Here is a 19286-nt window from a genome sequence, read left to right as displayed (position 1 = left end):
TGCTGCTAGAAACATCGGGGTGCAGGTGTCCCGGCGTTTCACTGCATCTGTGTCTTTGGGGTAAATCCCCAGCAGTGCAATTGCTGGGTCATAGGGCAGGTCTATTTTTAACTCTTTGAGGAACCTCCACACAGTTTTCCAGAGTGGCTGCACCAGTTCACATTCCCACCAACAGTGCAGGAGGGTTCCCTTTTCTCCACATCCTCTCCAACATTTGTGGTTTCCTGCCTTGTTAATTTTCCCCGTTCTCACTGGTGTGAGGTGGGATCTCATTGTGGTTTTGATTTGTATTTCCCTGATGGCAAGTGATGCGGAGCATTTTCTCATGTGTGTGTTGGCCATGTCCATGTCTTCCTCTGTGAGATTTCTCTTCATGAGAATATATGTTTTGAGGTGCGTGCTACAGAGTGGCAAATGAGCAGAACCCCCGACGAACCCACTTACCTCCTTTGGCTCTCCTCTGGAAGCCACGAGCTGCATTTGTGCTGTTTGGGGCTCTTCATCAGTCGGTGGCAGGTAGGAGAAACCCCTACCTTACTGTCTAGAGAGTAATTTCTGAGCCAAAAAGCTCAAGATAGATCTCATTGGGGCACAGATTGCCTCGGAGGTTCATGATGTGAGCATAGCTTCGGTTCAGATCCTCTGAAATACCTTCCCCTACGAGTGTTGGCCCTGTCTTCAGGATAGGGGCCCTAAATCCAGCAAAAAATGGTGGTGACACCTTCAGGCCTGGTGTAGCCATGCTACCTGCCCCCCGCCCCCCGCGAATGATGGCCTGTGCCCACCGGGGGACGGAGACACTTTGTGAGCTGGCCTGTGCCCACCTCCATGGGAAGCTGGATGGAGCTAGGCGGTGGAGACCACCAGAGTGGGGCTATCTTCCCCCCTAACCACACGGACCCCCAAACAGAATAAAAGGGGCAAAGGATCCTGGGAGTGGGGCAGCCAGCACTCACTTGGGAAACAAATGCCCCAGTGACGTGTTCTCTTAGTGAGAAGTCATCGCGATTTCTGTCTTTTGTTGTAGTAACTTCAAGAATAAGACGTACATCATGCAACTATGAGGATCTGAGTACTTTCTAAAGTAGTTAGGAAAGGAGGCATGACATTAGAAACGACAAATACCCACCATTTGCTTCAACGTGGTTGGAACTGGAGGGTATTATGCTGAGTGAAATGAGCCAATCGGAGAAGGACAAACATTATATGTTCTCATTCATTTGGGGAATATAAATAATAGTGAAAGGGAATAGAAGGGAAGGGAGAAGAAATGTGTGGGAAATATCAGAAAGGGAGACAGAACATGAAGACTCCTAACTCTGGGAGACGAACTAGGGGTGGTGGAAGGGGAGGAGGGCGGGGGTGGGGGTGAATGGGTGACGGGCACTGAAGGGGGCACTTGATGGGATGAGCACTGGGTGTTATTCTGTATGTTGGCAAATTGAACACCAATAAAAAATAAATTTATTATAACCAAAAAAGAGAGATAAAAAGAAAAGGAAAGGAGGCATGAGAAAAACACACACTTCTGTTCACATATTTAAGAACATGCTGCTTGGGTTTCCATCTGAGAATAAAGACACAGATGGGTCAGGGGTTGAGCTGGAGAAGCTTAGCTGGCAGCTCCCCTAAGGGACCCACAGCCCCCACTGCTGGCACATGCCAATTTCTGTGGTGTAAACGCTCCTGCTTGTGCTGAGTTAAAGCTGCCAACTGCACACAGCGCTGGGAAGGATGCTCCCAGGCCCATTCTCACGCTTCTGCATCTTTCCCCCGGAGAATGTCAGCACTGAGGATATGCTGCTGCAGGAAATCTTCCAGGGTGGCTGCCACCAAAGTCACCCCCAGGGATGTCAGAACCCCAAGCTGGAAATAAAGCCTGGCTTGTGAAGAACCACCTGCCGCTGGTCAGCCATTACCTGACTGTTCCCAAACAGCAGCCTTGAGGAATTGGAAAACCCACTCACCCTCCACAATGAGAGGACATGTGACTTTGTGAAGCTGGAAGGCCCCGAAAAAACACTTGTGAACTTTTGGATGATGGACACTTGAAAAGAACACCATGTGTTGAATAACAGAAATAAGCATCAGAAAGAGCTCGGAACTAGGCACATTCAAGAGGAGGGAGCCAAATAGGAACCAAAGGGGTGACGGTGAGGTTGGTGAAGGAAGTGTAACAGGGTAGACATGACCCTTGTATTTGGGTAGAGGGACATGCACTCTTACGGAAGCAGGATGAGGTGGGGAAGCTGAGATGGTTCATACTTGTGGAAGGCAGCAGAGAGAGCCCAAGTCACATCATCCATACCAGGTGCACACTGGAAAGCTGGTGTAGTTCTCACTTACATGAACTAGAGTTGAGAGGCTAGAACAGCAGGTGCATGAGGGAGGCCAGCAGACATGGCTCGCTTGTCATGCACAGGGTTTTTTTTTACAAATTCTGATTCATTGTCCACATTTAAAAGCAGGAGATTTGACCATCCTGGCCCCCCTTAAAAAAATCAAGATTTTCGGTTTAGCTTGAAAAATCAGAATTTCTGTTAACACCAAGCTCCCAAGTCTGCAATGCAGCAATTGTTTGGAACTTAGCTATACATACTCTTTCAGACAGGACATGCAGATCTTATAGACCCTATAACAACTCCTTGTTGATTTTCTCATACTAACTGCTTTACTCCTTGTTTTCTGAGTCCCTAAGGCATTTGGATTTGCAGCCTCTGGTCTACAAAGAAGTAGGCAATCATCCTATTGTTTTCATTAGCTTTGCAAACTCTCTCACGCATCCTATCCGTGCATCCATCCACCCATCCATCCATGCATCTGTCCACCCTTCCATCTATCCATCCATCTACCCACCCACCCATTCATCCACCCTTCTGGCTGTCCATTCATCTATCTATCTATCCTTCTGCCCTTACATCATCCATTCATTGATCTATCCATCCATCTACCCACCCACTCATCCATCCGTCTATCCATCCATCCATTCATCCATCTATCCACAGTTCCATCTATTCATTCATCCATCCATCCACTCATCCATCCAACCTTCTATCCATCTATCCATCCACTCATCCGTCTTTTTTTTAAATTATTTTTTATATTTTATTTATTTATTCATGAGAGACAGAGAGAGAGAGAGAGAGAGAGAGAGAGAGAGAGGCAGGCAGAGACACAGGCAGAGGGAGAAGCAGGCTCCATGCAGGGAGCCTGACATGGGACTTGATCCTGGGTCTCCGGGATCATGACCTGGGCTGAAGGCGGCGCTAAACCGCTGAGCCACCCGGGCTGCCCCACTCATGCATCTTTTGTCTATCATTCTATTATCTATCTATCTATCTATCTATCTATCTATCTATCTATCTGATACATATTTAGCACCAACAACTGAAATTGGAAAAGTATAAAGGAGAAGATAAAGATTATCTATATATCCTGCGCAGATAACTACTCTAAACATTTTATGTCTTCCTTGGTATGCACATACCTTTTACAAAAAATTAAATGGTGTGACACAGAATATATTATATAACCTGCCTTGTTCAGTTAACAGCAGATTAATATCCAAAATGTCTAACAACTGATGTGGCCTAGGTACAGACCAATCAGAATACATGCTAATTATAAACAGCCAGAGGGCTGTACTGGTCCACCCTGGCTGATGGCCGCTTTCTTAGTAATACCGTTGGCCATTCGCCCATGTTAATAACATGTTTCTACATAATTACTCCAATGACTACATGATAGTCTGAGGATTTGCCACAGTTGAATCGAACAGTCAGCCTGCTGGTGTATACCTAGGTTGTCCTCGATTTTCAATACATTTAATGCAAATAGAATTACTGGCTCTATATAGAATTACTGGCCAGAATTACTGGATATATATATATATTAGTATATATATATTAAAGATTTATCTTATCTTATATATATTAATATTTTATATAATAATATATTATTATATATATATTAAAGATTTTATTTATTTATTTATTCATGAGAGACACAGAAAGGCAGAGACACAGGCAGAGGGAGAAGCAGGCTCCATGCAGGGAGCCGATGTGGGACTCGATCCCGGGTCTTCAGGATCACACCCTGGGCCGAAGGCGGCACTAAACCGCTGAGCCACGGGGGCTGCCCCTATATTTTTAAAAAGGTGTTGGATACACATTTATTTGCTCTAGTGACGGCAATCTACTTTCTGGTCTCACCAATGTGACACGAGGAGCCCATTTCTCTACACCCAAGCCAAATCTAGCTAGTATCAGCCATAGAAGGAAAGGGCCAATCTCTTAGGCAAAAATAGTGTTTCTTTCACATACTTTGATTTCCACTAGTGAGTTTAACTCTTTCTTCAGGTTTATAGATTATTTGGATTTCTTCTCATCTGAATTGCCTATTTACATACCTTTGCAGAAAAATATAGTTTCTGTTTTTTATTTTGTTTATGGAGATTTTTTTTATTAATTTTTTTGTCATATATAATTTCAAATTTTGATGTAGTCAAACTATGATTTTTTAAAATTGGTTTTGGCTTTGTGTCATGCTAAGAAGACTCTTTTCTGGTACGTGGTGTCCAGTATTCACCAGCATTTCCTTTCTGTGGAATGAAAATTTTAGATAACCTTTTCCCCCTGATGGTAGGGTATTTTTACTTTTAATTTTTTTAACAGTCCCAAAAGGATTTTAATAAAAAGTGTGAGGTAGAGATTTGATTAAAATGTCCCCAAATCTGAAGCAAGCCTCAACACTATTGATTGAATCAGCCATTTTTTCTTATTTGTTTGAAATAAAGTGCCAAATGTGTTTAGGACTCTTTCTGGACCTTATATTTTGTTCCATCAATTTGCAGATTTTCATGCTGTTTTCCCATACTGTTTTTGTTACTACAATTTTAAAGGGCATTGACTAATGATAGAATTATGCTCCTTCTTACAATGGTTTCAGTTTTTTCCCTTCCTTGGGTATTTGCCTCAATTTGATGGGTTAACATCATTTTGGAGAGTCCAAAAAAATACCTATATTTACATAGGAATTGCATTATATTTAGGAATTAATTTGGAGATAACAGATATATTGACCAGGTACATAATTCTGTAAATATTTGAGCCAATTATATATACTCATCAGAAACACCGGCATTTCCTTCAAAAGGGCTTGCACATCTTGTTTCTTGATAGTTACTTAGGCTTTTGTGGGTTCTACAAAGCCGTCTTTACTTCCTTTATATTTCCAACTGGTTTATAAGGAAGCTGCTGGTTCTACAGATATGTTTTCTCTTAGTCTCCTTATCAATCCTATTTAATTCTCATGAATTCTATTTTAAGCCAATTGTCTTTTTAATCACATAATCTGCAAACAATGGCAGTTTCCAATGGTCTTACCTTCTCTCTCTTCCTCTAGCCTACTGCGTGGTTGACTACTACGTCTGAGGTAATGTTGGGTAATAGTAGAGAGCCTTGTTCTATTCTGACTTTCATAAAAGTGCCTCTTGTGTCCCATTATTATGTGTAATGTTTGCTGTAGATGTCCAATGGTTCCACTGTATCGTGTCCTTGTTAGACAGTTCCAGGAGAGTTGTAGCCACTTGTATGTATCCTTCCTGGATAAGACTTTAGACCAAGGTAAGCATACTCTGAGGACAGTCAGTAAGGTGGAACCAAGTTGTCTGGGCAGCAATTTTAAGAATCCAAAGACACTCAGGGAGCACATGATACTCAACTTTAAAAATACTGAGGCTTTCAAGTGGAAAATAAATTAAATAAAGTAAAGTAGACCATGTGACGGAAGTAGAGCTAAAAGGAAATAGTCATAAGGAAGCAGATTTTAACTTAACATAAGACATTTTTAAAAACTATTACCCAAGATAATCCAAGATAGGACACAAAAGTGGTGGTGCCCAAGAGAAGTGCATATAATTATGGTCAGGAATAATGAGCAGGAACTTTAAACTTCAGATAGTGATGGGTTGCCACTCAAACTAGGTCAGGAAAACCAGCATCACTAGCACCACCTATGAGCTTATTAAAAACATAGACTTTTGGGTCCCACCCAGACCTACTGAATCAGGAACTGTGTTTTCTCAAGAGCCCCAGGTTATTTGTATGCACATTAAGATTTCAGAAGCACTGGACTAGTTGACCATCTCAAACATATTTTCCTACCAGTCCTAGGACAACCAAATTGCAGACTCTCAGAGAATACAGGCAGTTAATTACCTCAAGTAATAAGAAACCTAGAGGTGTAGGAGCTTAATGAAGTCATCACGAAGTTGGATCTTCCTTGTTTTGCACCTGCCATGCTCAGAGTGCTGACTTGAATATTGAGTGTATTGCCTCATGGTTACAAAATGGCTGCAATAGCTCCACGTACAACTTTCACTGACTACTTACATGCAGGAAAAGCACAGGCTTCCTCATCATCTGTCTTTTCATCATGAAGCAAAAATCTTTCTTAGAACCTTTCCTGACTTCCATATATACACACCCATTCTTCTATCCCACCTCACTGACTAGACTGAGTGATACACACACTCCTAACCCAGTGGGATCACCTAACTGACAAGAATAAAACCTTTAGAAGGCAGAGGTGGGCTGGAAATTAAAATACACTTCCAATTTTGTTTGATGCCCCTTCCTCTCTTATGTTTTTCTCCCTAATGCCCTCTATTACCCTAGAGATGTGATTCAATCCTCTGAACATTGCTGCAGTGTTGGGCTTTATTAATTGAAAAAATGGCTACAATCATGACACCCCTCAGAGCATGGTACGCTTTATAATGGACTTTTTCCTTTCATTCTTGTTGTGAGACCTGTGTCATCCTTAAAGCAAATCAGAATCACAAATTTTTTGTAAATCTCTCATGTCCTCTGTGTGCTCTGCCATGCATGGAAGAGCAGAATGGCATTTATTTTCCCAATACTTAACAAAGTCCCTTTAAGAAGAAAAAAAAAAGACACAAACAGCACGTTTCAGCTGGCCTGAACTTTTTCTGAATTTAAGCCTTATGCTATGGCCTGAAATCCAAGGACACCTAGATGGTATTGACACAAGGCTGGTAATATTGCTCCAGATGAGCGGTAGGAAGAAAAGCCATTTGCAAATGAAAAATCTTGCTCAAAGCCAGCAAAATCCAAGTGTTTTATGAGAGGGCGGGCCTGGGAGGTAAACAGGTGCTGCTCTGCCCTGGGGGTGAGCAGGGGAGGAGAACCGGCAGCAGCCCCAGCGCTTGTCTCTTCTGATCAAAGTCGGCACCTGCGCCTCATAATCACCGGCACCCACCTTTCAAAGCAGGAGCTGATTGATCATCTGTCAGGGTTGATAACTTTGTAGTTCTGCCTAAAATACTGAAACATTGTTAGGATGGGTTTTTAAGTGGGTTTGTTTCTGTTTCTCTCTCTTTTTTCTTCTCTCTCTCTCTCTCTCTCTTTTTTAGTGCAAATATTCCCCCACACGCCATAAAGTGCTCCCTTTGAGGACATCTGTTGGGAGAGACCACCAGTCGTCAGAGAGCACCTGAGTGCATCTCATCCATCATCACAGTGCTCCTTGAAGGCACCGATGGCAGCAGTCCCTTCGTGTGCAGTGGAAGAGGGTATTTAACCTGAAGCCCTCTGGATGTGAGCTTGGTATCCACCCTCCGCCCTGCAAAAAAAAAAAAGGTCTTCTAATAACAAAGCGAAACTCTGGGACTTTGGAGAAGTCTGCCTCGGCTGTGGATATTGTGTGGGGTCTGGGAGCATCACCTTCCCAGGGGCGGGACTGTTTGAGTCCCCAATTACGAAGGCTCACCCCAGCAGTGGAAACTTAATCTGGACGGATTTCAAACGCCTCCTTCCCTCCTCCCTCTGGTTTGGCCTTCACACTCTTAATAAAACATTAAAAAACACTCCACACTATGTTGCCGGAGCGTGTTCAGCGAGTTTCCCTGAAGTCTGGCCGCGTTTCCTCCCTCGGCACATTATAGCCATCTCCGCGTATTTGCGTGCAGAGGTGTCCGCGCATGAGGTCTGATTCCCTGCGAGCTGAGTGTGATGTTATTGTGTTCAAAGAGGAAGACGGAGCATATTCTCCACCACCACCGAGACGCTGTGCCTGCCTTTTCAACTTGAAAGATCAGTGGGTATTCTGTGTAACCTGAACACAGCTTTGGGAAAGTGTTTCTCTTAAAAAAAGAAAAATCCCCAAAACAAAAACCAGAAGAAAGCCTCTTTCTTTTTAAAGACCATTACTCATTAGCATGCTGGGTCTAACTTTGGGGGGGGGGCAGCGAGCATCACACCAGCAGGACTCATGTGCTGTTCGCCCTAACTGGTCGGCGAGTGCCGGCGCATGGCAGCGGATGCCGGCCGGGGTGGTTGTACACGCACAGGCTGGTGAGGGTGATCACTTAGGACCCTGAGCGCCTAGTGAGGGAGGCACCAACAGCACCTTCACGTTATGGAGGGAGACACAGAGGCAGGAAAGCCCAGCGGCTGGTCCAAGGGCCAAATCGGACTGGAAACCGGGGCAAGACAGGGGTGAGACGGCAGTCGGCCCCAAACTGGAGTATATCCTCACCCCCGTGAGGGGTAGGTGCCCCCTCTTCTGTTCCTTTCTGTCCTCCTCTCTTCCTTTTAGGGAAATAATATGGGAAATAGGATGATATCTACAGTTTCGAGAATACTTCTTGGCTTATTTTCTGTTTTCTTCTGAAGCGGCATCCCCACAGGCGCTGGTGGAGGGTGGAGGGCTGGATCCAGGCTGCCTGGATGGCCCAAGGGTTGAAGGAAAGAGCAGAGTGAATGCTCCAGGCTCAGCAGGGGAGCGGGGAGCCATTCTGGAGTGTCCCCCCCCAGCACCCCTCACCCCTTACCTCCCTCTACCTCACTATTCCGACTGGCCTGCAGCTGAGACCATTACATAACCTGCACTCCTCTACTGTGACAGCCAGAAACCAGCCCCAGCAGTTAGGGACTGCTCCTCCTCAAGCTCCTGCTGAGGCCTCCTCTTCCGTCCCTGCCCTCCCTCCTCCCCCCTCCCCACTCCTCTCTTCCTCTTTCCCCTCTTCCCCCTCTTCCTCCCTCCTCCTTCTTCCTTTCCCTCCTTCTCCCTCCTCCCTCTCCCTCCTCCCTCTCCCTCTTCCCCTCTCCCTCCTCTCTCCCTCTCTTCTTCCTCACCTCCTCTCCCTTCCTCCTCCCCTCCCCTCTTCCTCTTCCCCCTTCCTCCTCCTTCCTGCCCCCTCTGCCCTCCTCCTCTTCCATTCTCTCTCTGCCTTCCTCCCCACCATTTCCTACTTCCTACCCGCTCCACTCTCCACCCTCCCCACCCTCCTCCAATCTGACTGTTTCCAGACATCCACCTGTGCCTCCAGCCTCCTTCCTGGCCTGCACACCGACCTCCCCCAGGAGGGATCGGAGGCCCCTCGGACACAACATGCCTAACCTGTGTCCATCTTCCATTCTCCAGCAACACATGGCACCTGGCCCTCTTCTGCTTCCTTCCAGCTGTCTTGGTGAAGGCTGCCTGACCCCTTAGGTCAGAATGGGGGCCACCCCTGACTGCGCATCCCCCTGGCCTGTCTCGGCCTGACCCTAGCCCTGCTGCACTGGCTCTGAGTACCCACTTTTCTGCTCACTCTCTGACTACTGCAGAAGGCAGTTTGCCACAGCCCCTCCTCTATGTCCTCCAAGCCAGCAAGGTCATCTGTATTCTGTGCCAGTGTGCCCTGTGCCTCCTGCTCATAGCACAGGGATGGCACAGCCGCCGTGAAGTCCAAATTACTCCACACACAGAGTCCTTAGGACCATCCAGAGAGGTGAGGGGCTAGCTAGTATTCAGGAGTGTGGGTTTGGAGCCACATGGGCAGGCTCACATTCTGGGCCCTGCTCACTACCTGCATGGCCTTGTGTTCGTGTCTTGACTTCTCTGTGGTCCATCGTCCTCATCAGTAAGATGGGGATGAGAATAGTACCGCCAGAGCGTGTCAGTAGATTGAATGAGTACATTAAACTGTTTAGCCTGGGAACCAGCATTGGTGCTCCACTATCACTTCCTCATCCAGCAAGTACTGATCTAGTCAGTGGTCCAGGATCTACGACCAGACCCCTGGTTCCTGTCCTGGCTCTAATGTGTACTTGCTGTGTGACCCTGGGAATTTACTGAATCTCTCTGGGCCTCAGGGTAAAGTGGGGCTGATAAGAGCACCTGAGCAATAATTAGAGGAGACAAGCCTGTAAAGCCATCAGCACGCAGGAAGTGCTCCCAAGGGTCTGCTGGACCGATTTCATTGTGATAATTGCCACCCTGAGGCCTAGGCTAGGTTCCAGGCACAGGCTAGGAATGCGTGGACGCTTCGATGCCCTGTTCATAACTTCTGCCCCAGCCATCAACATGTCCCCGCAACACCACCTTGCCATGACACTATTCGTGTGGGATCTTCTGCCTTCTGTGCATTCTGAGCCACCTTTGGGAAGCCTCCCCCACTCAAAATAGAAGCGTGTGGAAGATGTGCTGCCCACAAGCCTCTTTACCACAGTGTGGGTCTCCCGCACCAGTGGTGGTGACCTTGAAGCCAAGAGCCAGGGACAGTTGCCCCATTTCCTGGGCCCTGGCATGGAGGAGGTGGTGAGTGGCTGGGTGCCAAAGGAAGAAATACGCAGGGACAGCCTGCAGTGTGACTCTGGACAGTCACCTTCTCCGGCCTTCTAACTATGACCTCACCTCCGGGATCTGTCACCTGAAGCGGGTTTCCATTTCTCCGGAGCTAAGGTGCTGAGGCTGAGAAATCTCCCTATGAAGGCAATCCATAAATCCTGTGGAAGTCCTGAGTTAGCAGAGGTGTTTGCAGATTTCTCCGAGCTTTGATACTTCTCCTAAAATTCACAAATCATCTGTCTGCAATCACGGGTCAGGTTGTGGCTCCTAGAGAAAGCGCCCTTCTGCTGCTACGGGTATTATCAGTGGCAGAGGCGAGGCCCCATGCACCTGCCCCGACCATATGGTAAAATCCCTGGACATTTGTGAACAGGCTCCCTGTAGCTTTGGGGGGGGGGCGTGTGCGTCCCACACGGAAACACATTCTAGACAAGGAACAGCAGAGGTGCTTCTGTGTGCCGTCCCACTTAGGTCTTCCGGATCCTGCGGTCTGCAGCCCACATGCCTGCACACGGGTGCGTGCTAGGTGGCTGATTAGCCCAGTGAGCTCACAATTGAGAGCTTGGGCATCAGAGTGGAGCTCTGATGCATGCACACAGGAGCAGGTCCTGCTATCCTTCTAGATTTTTCAAAGTTCTGCTCCAAGCATGTAAGTTTTCTTTTTCCTGAGTCACCCAAAAAGAGCATTACAAGCATACCTACATCCATATATCAATATCCCCCGATGGTCTTAGGGGGGCCGAGTGGGAACAATCAACAGATAGGTTCTTATTTATGGGCATTTCTTAAACCATTTCCACCCTTTTTAGTGCACTGAAGGCTATTCTGGATTTTATCTTAAATTACCTTGCCTTATTTATTTTATTTATTTATTTATTTATTTTTTTTATTTATTTATGATAGTCACAGAGAGAGAGAGAGAGAGAGAGAGGCAGAGACACAGGCAGAGGGAGAAGCAGGCTCCATGCACCGGGAGCCCGACGTGGGATTCGATCCCGGGTCTCCAGGATCGCGCCCTGGGCCAAAGGCAGGCGCCAAACCGCTGCGCCACCCAGGGATCCCTCCTTGCCTTATTTAGCTGGTGTTTCTTGACCTTGATCCCAAACCACCTAGGGACTTTGCTCGGGCAGGCTAAAGCCATACACAGACCAGTTGAGGTGGCCCCCACAGACCCACCCATCCTTTTGCTCAGCTCTGGTGTCACGTGAGAGTGGTCTCACGGTCACCAGGCTTACCTCCTAAATACCCTCGTCAGGAAAGAGGCTGCCCTGACCACAGGCTTCTGTCCATCAAGTGCTTAGTACATTTTCAAAATTCTTAAGGGCCGTTCGTTCAGCTGCGAGCCTGACAGCACAACCCTGCGGAGAGCCTGGTTGATCCTGCTGATTTCCCACGACTGTAGGTCTGGACTGTGCCTTGCAATCCTTCGTGTCCGGACCTGAATTTTGCTGAGCCTCTGACCCTGAACTGGGGCCCAATTTGGGTCTCTACAGCTCCAGGGCTCCCCAAGTAAAAACAGGAGATGAATTAAGTTCACAGACTCGCCATCCTTAGCAGATGTTTTATCCTGTCCAGGTCTATATTCTGCTTTGTAAACCTGTCCTCGACTTGCCACAGAGCCAGCACACTCGGAGCGGATGCACAGAAACCTGTCTAGGTACAATCTGATCCCAGCAGGCCCACCGAACGCTACTCTGATTGAATTCTCTGGCTTCGCTGGCCCCATTCCCGGGAGATCTCACCCAAAGCTGATCCAGGTTCTCCAGGATTTACCCACACTGAGTAGCCCAGGCATTCCCTGATGAGGTATGTCTACAGCCGCCAGGCCCTCACATCCAGCCACCAAGAGTCACGGCAAACAGTGTCCAGCTCTCCATGTCATTCCATAGAAACTCGAAACTAAATTATCCTGCTAACTCTGGAATCCGCCCATCTGCCATTTCATATGGATAGCCAGTAATCTCCAGATAGAGATGCACACTCGGGATTTGCTTGCAAAGCTAGCAGGGGGATAAAGTTTGCTCTGCTCTCTCCACACTCAGGGAAGGAAAACCTCACAATGTACAAGGCACCAGCAGCAAACTAAAGAACATATTTTATTTTTAATAAAATAGTGGAGCATGAAAAATATCATATATTACAAATATACACAGGCAGGACCACTCTTCCCTGGGATGGTGGGGAGAATAATGTAGACTTGTCTAGTGCTTCTTGAGCTATTCATGGAAACCATTTGTTTAACAATAGAAAGAGTCAATAAGCCCTTTGGATACTTTTGAATGATCTTTCTTCCCTCCCCCCCCCCCCACCTCCTTTCCACAAATCAGTCCAAACGTGTATAACATTGGCTTGGTTTCCATTAAAAAGCCACAAAATGTAACACTAGAGGGTTTCTGAGGGCTGGGCCTCTCCGTGCTTTTGTTGGGATTTCTTTTGTTGTCTTTATGTATAGCAAAATACTTGTTTCTCTTTTCATTTTAAAGGAAAGAGGGAAGAAATGTATTGCACATTGTTTGCATTTGCAAATGTTAGGTTTGGTGGAAGTTTCTGTCTTGGAGAAAGACCATTTGTGAAGGCTAGAGGCTGGAGTCTATTTTAAGTGACTCCAAATCCACTGGAGTGTGCTAAATTGTCAGGGTTCCCCTTTCTTCCTGTCTGCACAGAAGCTGCTGTCCCACACACAGCCTTCCTGGGGGTGGGTCCCTAGGATGGCTCCTGCCGGAGACCCACTTCGCCTCTCTCTTTCTCTCTCTACCCCCCCTCCCTCTCTCAATGCTCCCAGCAAAAGTTCTTCAATGTACAAAGAAGCCATCTCTCCTCTGACTTGTAAATGGGTAGCAAAGCCAACTCAAACACACAGCTATGTATTTATGGAAGCTTCTAAACAAAAGTTTTCTTCTGGGGGCTGAACCAACTACTTTACCACAAATTAGTTACACGAGAGGCTACTTAATTGAGGAGCTCTCCTTCCGAAAACAAAACAAAACAAAACAAAAAACCCTGTAAGCACATTTTCACTTTGAGCGTACCACAGTATCCTGAATTTAAGAGTAAAAACTTTTTTCTTTTACTTTTATTAAAAAAACAAAACAAAACAAAACAAAACAAAAACAAAAAAACAACCAACCAGGAAAAGCACCACGTTTTGGCTCTGATTGCCATTGTATCCTGTCTGGGAAGGTTTTCCACGCCGGCCTCCCCCAGAAGCCAGTTCACACACACGTGGGAGGCTGTGCAGGGATCTCATATTTTCCGAGGTGGGTTTTTGGGGGATGCTGGGCTTTTTTGTAAATCCCACTATTGGTGATCACGCTGGCAGGTTTCCTCCTGCTCTTTCTCTTGAACCTGCGGCTGCAAACATTCTGCCAGGACTGCAGGGTCTTCGATGTCCAGATCCACATGCCGCTGGTGATGCCCACCACCAGCAGCATGAAGATCTTCACCATGAAGATCTCCACCGCTGGGATGGACGCAGCCATCACACAGTCCAGACTTTTGGTCTGGTTGTTCATTTTGCACTTGTGCTGCGTGGCTAGGATCTTCCAGTACTCCATGTTGAGGCGTTCGTAAAAGTAACAGGCGATCACACAGGTGGCCGGCACGGTGTAAAGCACCGAGAAGACCCCGATTCTCACCATGAGCTTCTCCAGTTTGTCCGTGTTCTCCCCACCGGTCTTCATCACCCTCCGGATGTGGAAGAGGGCCACGAAGCCAGACAGGATGAAGGAAGTGCCGATGACGAGGTAGCAGGCCAGCGGGATGAGCACGAAGCCGGTGAGGGCGTTCACGTCCATGCTGCCCACGTAGCACACGCCAGTGAGCTCGTCCCCAGCCACCCTGCGCATCACCAGGATCAGGATGGTCTTCACGGCCGGGATGGCCCAGGCTGCCAGGTGGAAGTAGCTGCTATTGGCCTCGATGGCCTCATGGCCCCACTTCTTGCCCGCAGCCAGGAACCAGGTGAGTGTGAGAATCACCCACCACAGCGAGCTGGCCATGCCGAAGTAGTAGAGCACCAGGAAGACGAGGGTGCAGCCCGTGCTCTCCAGCCCCTCCTGGATGACATAGAGCTGTCCGCTGTCCCGGTCGCAGGCGATGCTCTCGGCGCCAGCGAAGAGGCGGATGATGTAGCCCACGGAGTAGACGCAGTAGCACATGGAGAGGAAGATGATGGGGCGCTCCGGGTACCTGAAGCGGGCCGGGTCGATGAGGAAGGTGAGCACGGTGAAGGCGCTGGAGAAGAAGCAGAGCACCGCCCAGACGGCCAGCCAGACCACCGCGAAGCGCTTGTCGCCGCGGCTCCAGTACACGTCCACCCCGGGCGTGCAGAGCGGGGCGCACGCCGCGCTCTTCCCCACGTGGTGGAACTTGCCCGGGTTGTCGCAGCCGGTGCGCCCCTGGCCCGCGTCCCGGAGCGGGTGCTCCTGCGCGCTGTGCGGCCGCTGCGGCCGGAAGAGCGGCGGGAACAGGCCCGAGCCCCGGGAGGGCTCGTCCGAGCCATTGTTGGGCGCCTCCATGCACAGGTAGTTGGGGTCGTTCTTGTTGGGGAGCTTGCTGCAGTCCAGCGAGTCGGGCCACTTGAAGTTGAACTGCTCCATGATCGGGGAGCACTTGAGCCGGGCCTGCTCGCACATGACCCGGCAGGCAGGGATGGGGGTGGAGACTTGCTCGGTGCACATGGGCGCGTACAGCGAGCACAGGAAGAAGCGGAGGTGGCCGTGGCAGCCGTACTCCACCAGCGGCGCGAACTCGTGCAGCTGGATGGCGGCCTCGCGCTGGTTCTCGTGGCCCATCAGGTTGGGCATGCGGGTCATGTTGTAGCCAATGTCCTTGCACATCGGGATCTCAATGGGTTGGCACTTGCCGTCGCCCGGGCGCTCCATGTCCATGGAACTGATGGCGGCGCACGAACCCATCACCTGCAGGACCAGCCACAGGCGGGGGCCCGGGCGCGGCATGCTGGCGTCGGAGGTGCCCCGGCCGGGCGCGGAGGTCCGCTCCGCTCAGCGCCCGCGCTGCCCCGCTCGGGCCACGGGCCCCGGCTCCCCGCTCCGGCTCCCGCTCCGGCCCCCGCCCATGCCCATGCCCGCCCCGCCGGCCGGAGCGCAGCGCTGCGCGCCCCGGGCCTCCGCCGAGGCGGGGTCCGCGGGGAGGCGGGGAGCAAAGTTGGCCAACAATACCGGGAGGCGCTACGGGGCCGGGCTCCCGGCGGGCGGCGACTCCCGGCCGCGGCAAACTTTGGGCTCTTCCGCGAGCGCCCAGGTGGCGCGTCCCGGAGGCCGGCGGGCGGGCGCACCGAGGCCAGAGGCGGGCGGCCGCTCCTCCCTCCGCGCCGGCCTCGCCGGGCCGGGCCGCAGCTGCTCGGCGCCGCGCGTCCCGGGCAGGGAAGACGCGCAGAAGGCGAGGGGGGAGCGCAGCCGGGCGGCCACAGGCCCCGCCCCGGGAGCGCGCCCCGCCCCCGCCGCCGCCGCCGCTTTGCATGAGAAAGCCGGCCCGGCCCGCGGGTGGGACCCCGCGCCCCTCCCCGCGCCCCTCCCCGAGCGCCTCCCCGCGCCCCTCCCCGCGCGCCTCCCCGCGCGCCTCCCCGCGCGCCCTCCCCGCGCGCCTCCCCGCGCGCCTCCCCGCGCCCCCGCCCGGGACACCCAAGGGCGCGCATCCCTGAAGTTCCCGGACGGGCCGGGGGCGCGGGCGGGTGGTCCGCGGCGGGGGGCCAGACGCATCCTCCGTCGCCTGCACGGTGGGCCCCGGGCCAGGGCGCTTTCCAGGAGAGGTGGGACTGGCGTTTTACAGCCCCGGCCATAAAGTGGCCCCTCGGCTCGTAAACCTGCCCGCATCTCCCCGAGGCCCGGGAGTCGCCAGGCCTGCGCCCCTGCCCGGGCTCCCGCTCCCGCTCCCGCTCCGGCTCCGGCTCCCGGGAGTGGTTTTCTTTGAAATTTCAAAGAGAAGAGCTTAGGGCAGGGGGAGGGGCCGAGGGGATCCTGACTCCTAGGGCCGCTCCCCCGAGGTCCCCGCGGGAAAGGCGGGCCGGAGGAGAGGAGGGCAGCCTCCCGGGGCGCTGGGGTCCTACCGCCCCCTCCCTCGGGAAGTGGGGGCCAGGCGTGGGTGACGACCCCCGCCCGCCCCCAGCGGGCCGCGGAGCGTGGGGGCCTCTCGCCAGCAGGGCTGCTGATGCCTTGTAGGCGGCTGAGTTTATTTATTATAGGAAGTCGTTCGCTCGTCGGCTATTTATATTATTTGGCGAGGGATCTGCCCCGCCTGCGCCCTCCTGGGCTGCAGACCCGGCAGAGGATGCGCGGAGGGTCCCCAAGGCGAAGGAGCGGCCCTTTCCACCCCGACCCTCCCTTACCCCGGAGCCAGTTTGTGACAAAGCCATTTGGGGCTCAACGACCCCGCCGGTCTACTGCACTGGGTGTGCGGGGTGGGCGCCCACACCCCTCCTTGTCTCCAAAGGAACGTGCAGAGCGCCCCACCCAGCATCCCGTGGTAGTAACCCTTAAGTGAACGAGTCCCCTGGGAGGTGGCGGGGTCTCTCTCCTCTTAGACGCCCTCGAGGTCAGGATCTTTTTACGTTTCTGAGACTCCCAGGATCGCGTACGGAGGGGGCAGTGGGAGGGCGGGTCGGCGGCGGAGAGGTGGACGGCGGAGAGGTGCGCCGCGTGAGCAGACATCCCTGCGGTGGGTGTCGCTCCCCCAGGCTCGTTGCCCTGCACCCCGTTTTGAAGTATTTTTTTATTTATTTATGATAGTCACAGAGAGAGAGAGGCAGAGACACAGGCAGAGGGAGAAGCAGGCTCCATGCACCGGGAGCCCGACGTGGGATTCGATCCCGGGTCTCCAGGATCGCGCCCTGGGCCAAAGGCAGGCGCCAAACCGCTGCGCCACCCAGGGATCCCCTTGCACCCCGTTTTGGAAGGTCCGAATGAATCCCCGCGAGGGAAACGCTGCGGGTGTTGCCAGCTACCTCGAGGAGCGCTCAGGAAGGAGAGGCTACTGCCAGGCACTCCTCCTCCCACCGGGAGCTTTTTTGTAAGCACTGGCAGAAGTGGGGCACTTCCTCTAAGAAGGCTTTTTAGAAGATTGGCTTTTAATGAAGACAAATGGTACTATTTTACATCTGTAAGAGACTTGGGAGATCTCACATATCTACCTACCCTTCCACCCAACCACACCATCCATCTATCCATCCCCCATGCATGCAACCACCCATCCACCTATCCAGCCACCCACACACTTATCCATCTACCCGCCTACCCATCATCCATCCATAGGTACATACATGCACACACATACACACATTCATCCACCCACCCATCCACCATCTACCCACCATCCACACACCGACTATCCATCTGTTCCTCTGTCATCCATCCATCCATCCATCCATCCACCTAACCACCATCCACCCATCCTTCCATCCACTCATCCACTACCTACCCACCATCTGCTCACCAACTATTCATCTGTTCATCTGTCATCCATCCATCCACCTAACCACCATCCGCCCACCCATACACCGCCTATCCACCATTCACCCACCCACATGCCCGTGACCCATCCATCCATCCATCCATCCATCCATCCATCCATCCAGTGAACACCCAGAAGACTGAGGCTGGGGCTTACCCAGGATCCCAGAATTACTAATAGGCAGGTTTGTGCAGCTGTTCTTGAATCACTGTCCCTGACTCTCACTGTAGGGTGTTGGAAGATGCTGGAGTGAGCCAGTTGATGGAAAAGAAGGTAGACACTAATGCCATCAGAACAACCACCTTCAACCGTGTTATTATTTCTCAAGTTAAGAAACAAAACAAAACAAAAACATTTTTTTCAAAGACTGCCGTTTTCCTTATGCCTTTTGTTTGGTTTTGTTTGGTGACTTATTTTCAAAAACTTCAAGTTAAACAAAGTTTAGCGGATATCACTTGGCTTCTTCAGAATTTTCCTTGCCAGAGTCCTCCATTGGCACCATTTTGTCTTTTTTCCTTTTTGTTTCTCTCCCTCAGAAACCGTGGACGCAAAGGAAAGCACCAAACGCCAGGAGTGGGCGTGAGCTATTTGAGAAAGTGCGTCCTAATTGATCTTTTATGTGCCATTTTAATTCAGCCATGTTCAGACCCATTATTTTAGCTATAACCACTTCAGATTGCTTTCTTCCCTCGTTTTTTTATAAAAATGTCTGCAGAAGTGCTCTGCGCTGCCCAGCTGAGGCGGAAACCAACAAATAGACATTATTATAGAAAAACGAGGGCTCTGAGAAATGAGCAACTGCAAGATAACTCTGTAACTAATAAATGAAAAGGGCCTTTTGATGGCTCCAGCTGAAAAGATATTTTATTTTATTTTTTTCCTGTGTGTGGGATTTGAGATGTGTGATTGTAAGGAGCAGCGGGGTCCCCTGCTGCTCGGCCCTGGCTGGCAACCGGCCCCCCTCTGGCAAATGTTATGGAGAATTGGGAGGAATTTTATGGCTGTCTTTCCCCTCAGCTCTTTTTTCCTTTGTCTTCTTTGAAGAATGACTTTAGACATTTTATTTACATATTTAACCATGGATGAAAGAGGCAAAAGAAAGCATTTGGGGCTGTCCTGGGAATAGTGATATGTTTAAATTAATGGAAATCTTATTAGGCCTCTAAAATTTTGAGCAAAGGTTT

At 50.6% G+C, this 19286-nt stretch overlaps 1 protein-coding gene across 1 annotated transcript; it reads right to left on the bottom strand.

Annotated features, from left to right (window-relative positions):
- Positions 1-13679: 13679 nt before the first annotated feature.
- Positions 13680-15995, bottom strand: FZD10 (frizzled class receptor 10). The gene has a single exon (XM_041729143.1). It carries the CDS (start codon positions 15591-15593, stop codon positions 13848-13850), a length of 1746 nt encoding a protein of 581 aa, XP_041585077.1. The 5' UTR covers positions 15594-15995; the 3' UTR covers positions 13680-13847.
- Between the last annotated feature and the right edge of the window lie 3291 nt (positions 15996-19286).

This window comes from Vulpes lagopus, chromosome 14 (genome assembly GCF_018345385.1).
Source record: "Vulpes lagopus strain Blue_001 chromosome 14, ASM1834538v1, whole genome shotgun sequence".
In the NCBI taxonomy this organism is placed as follows: Eukaryota; Metazoa; Chordata; class Mammalia; order Carnivora; family Canidae; genus Vulpes; species Vulpes lagopus.
This window is presented reverse-complemented; position numbering and strand designations above follow the sequence as displayed.

Excerpts from the sequence above, each read along its gene's own strand:
- FZD10 (XM_041729143.1), bottom strand. The coding sequence starts at position 15,593 with ATGCCGCGCCCGGGCCCCCGCCTGTGGCTGGTCCTGCAGGTGATGGGT.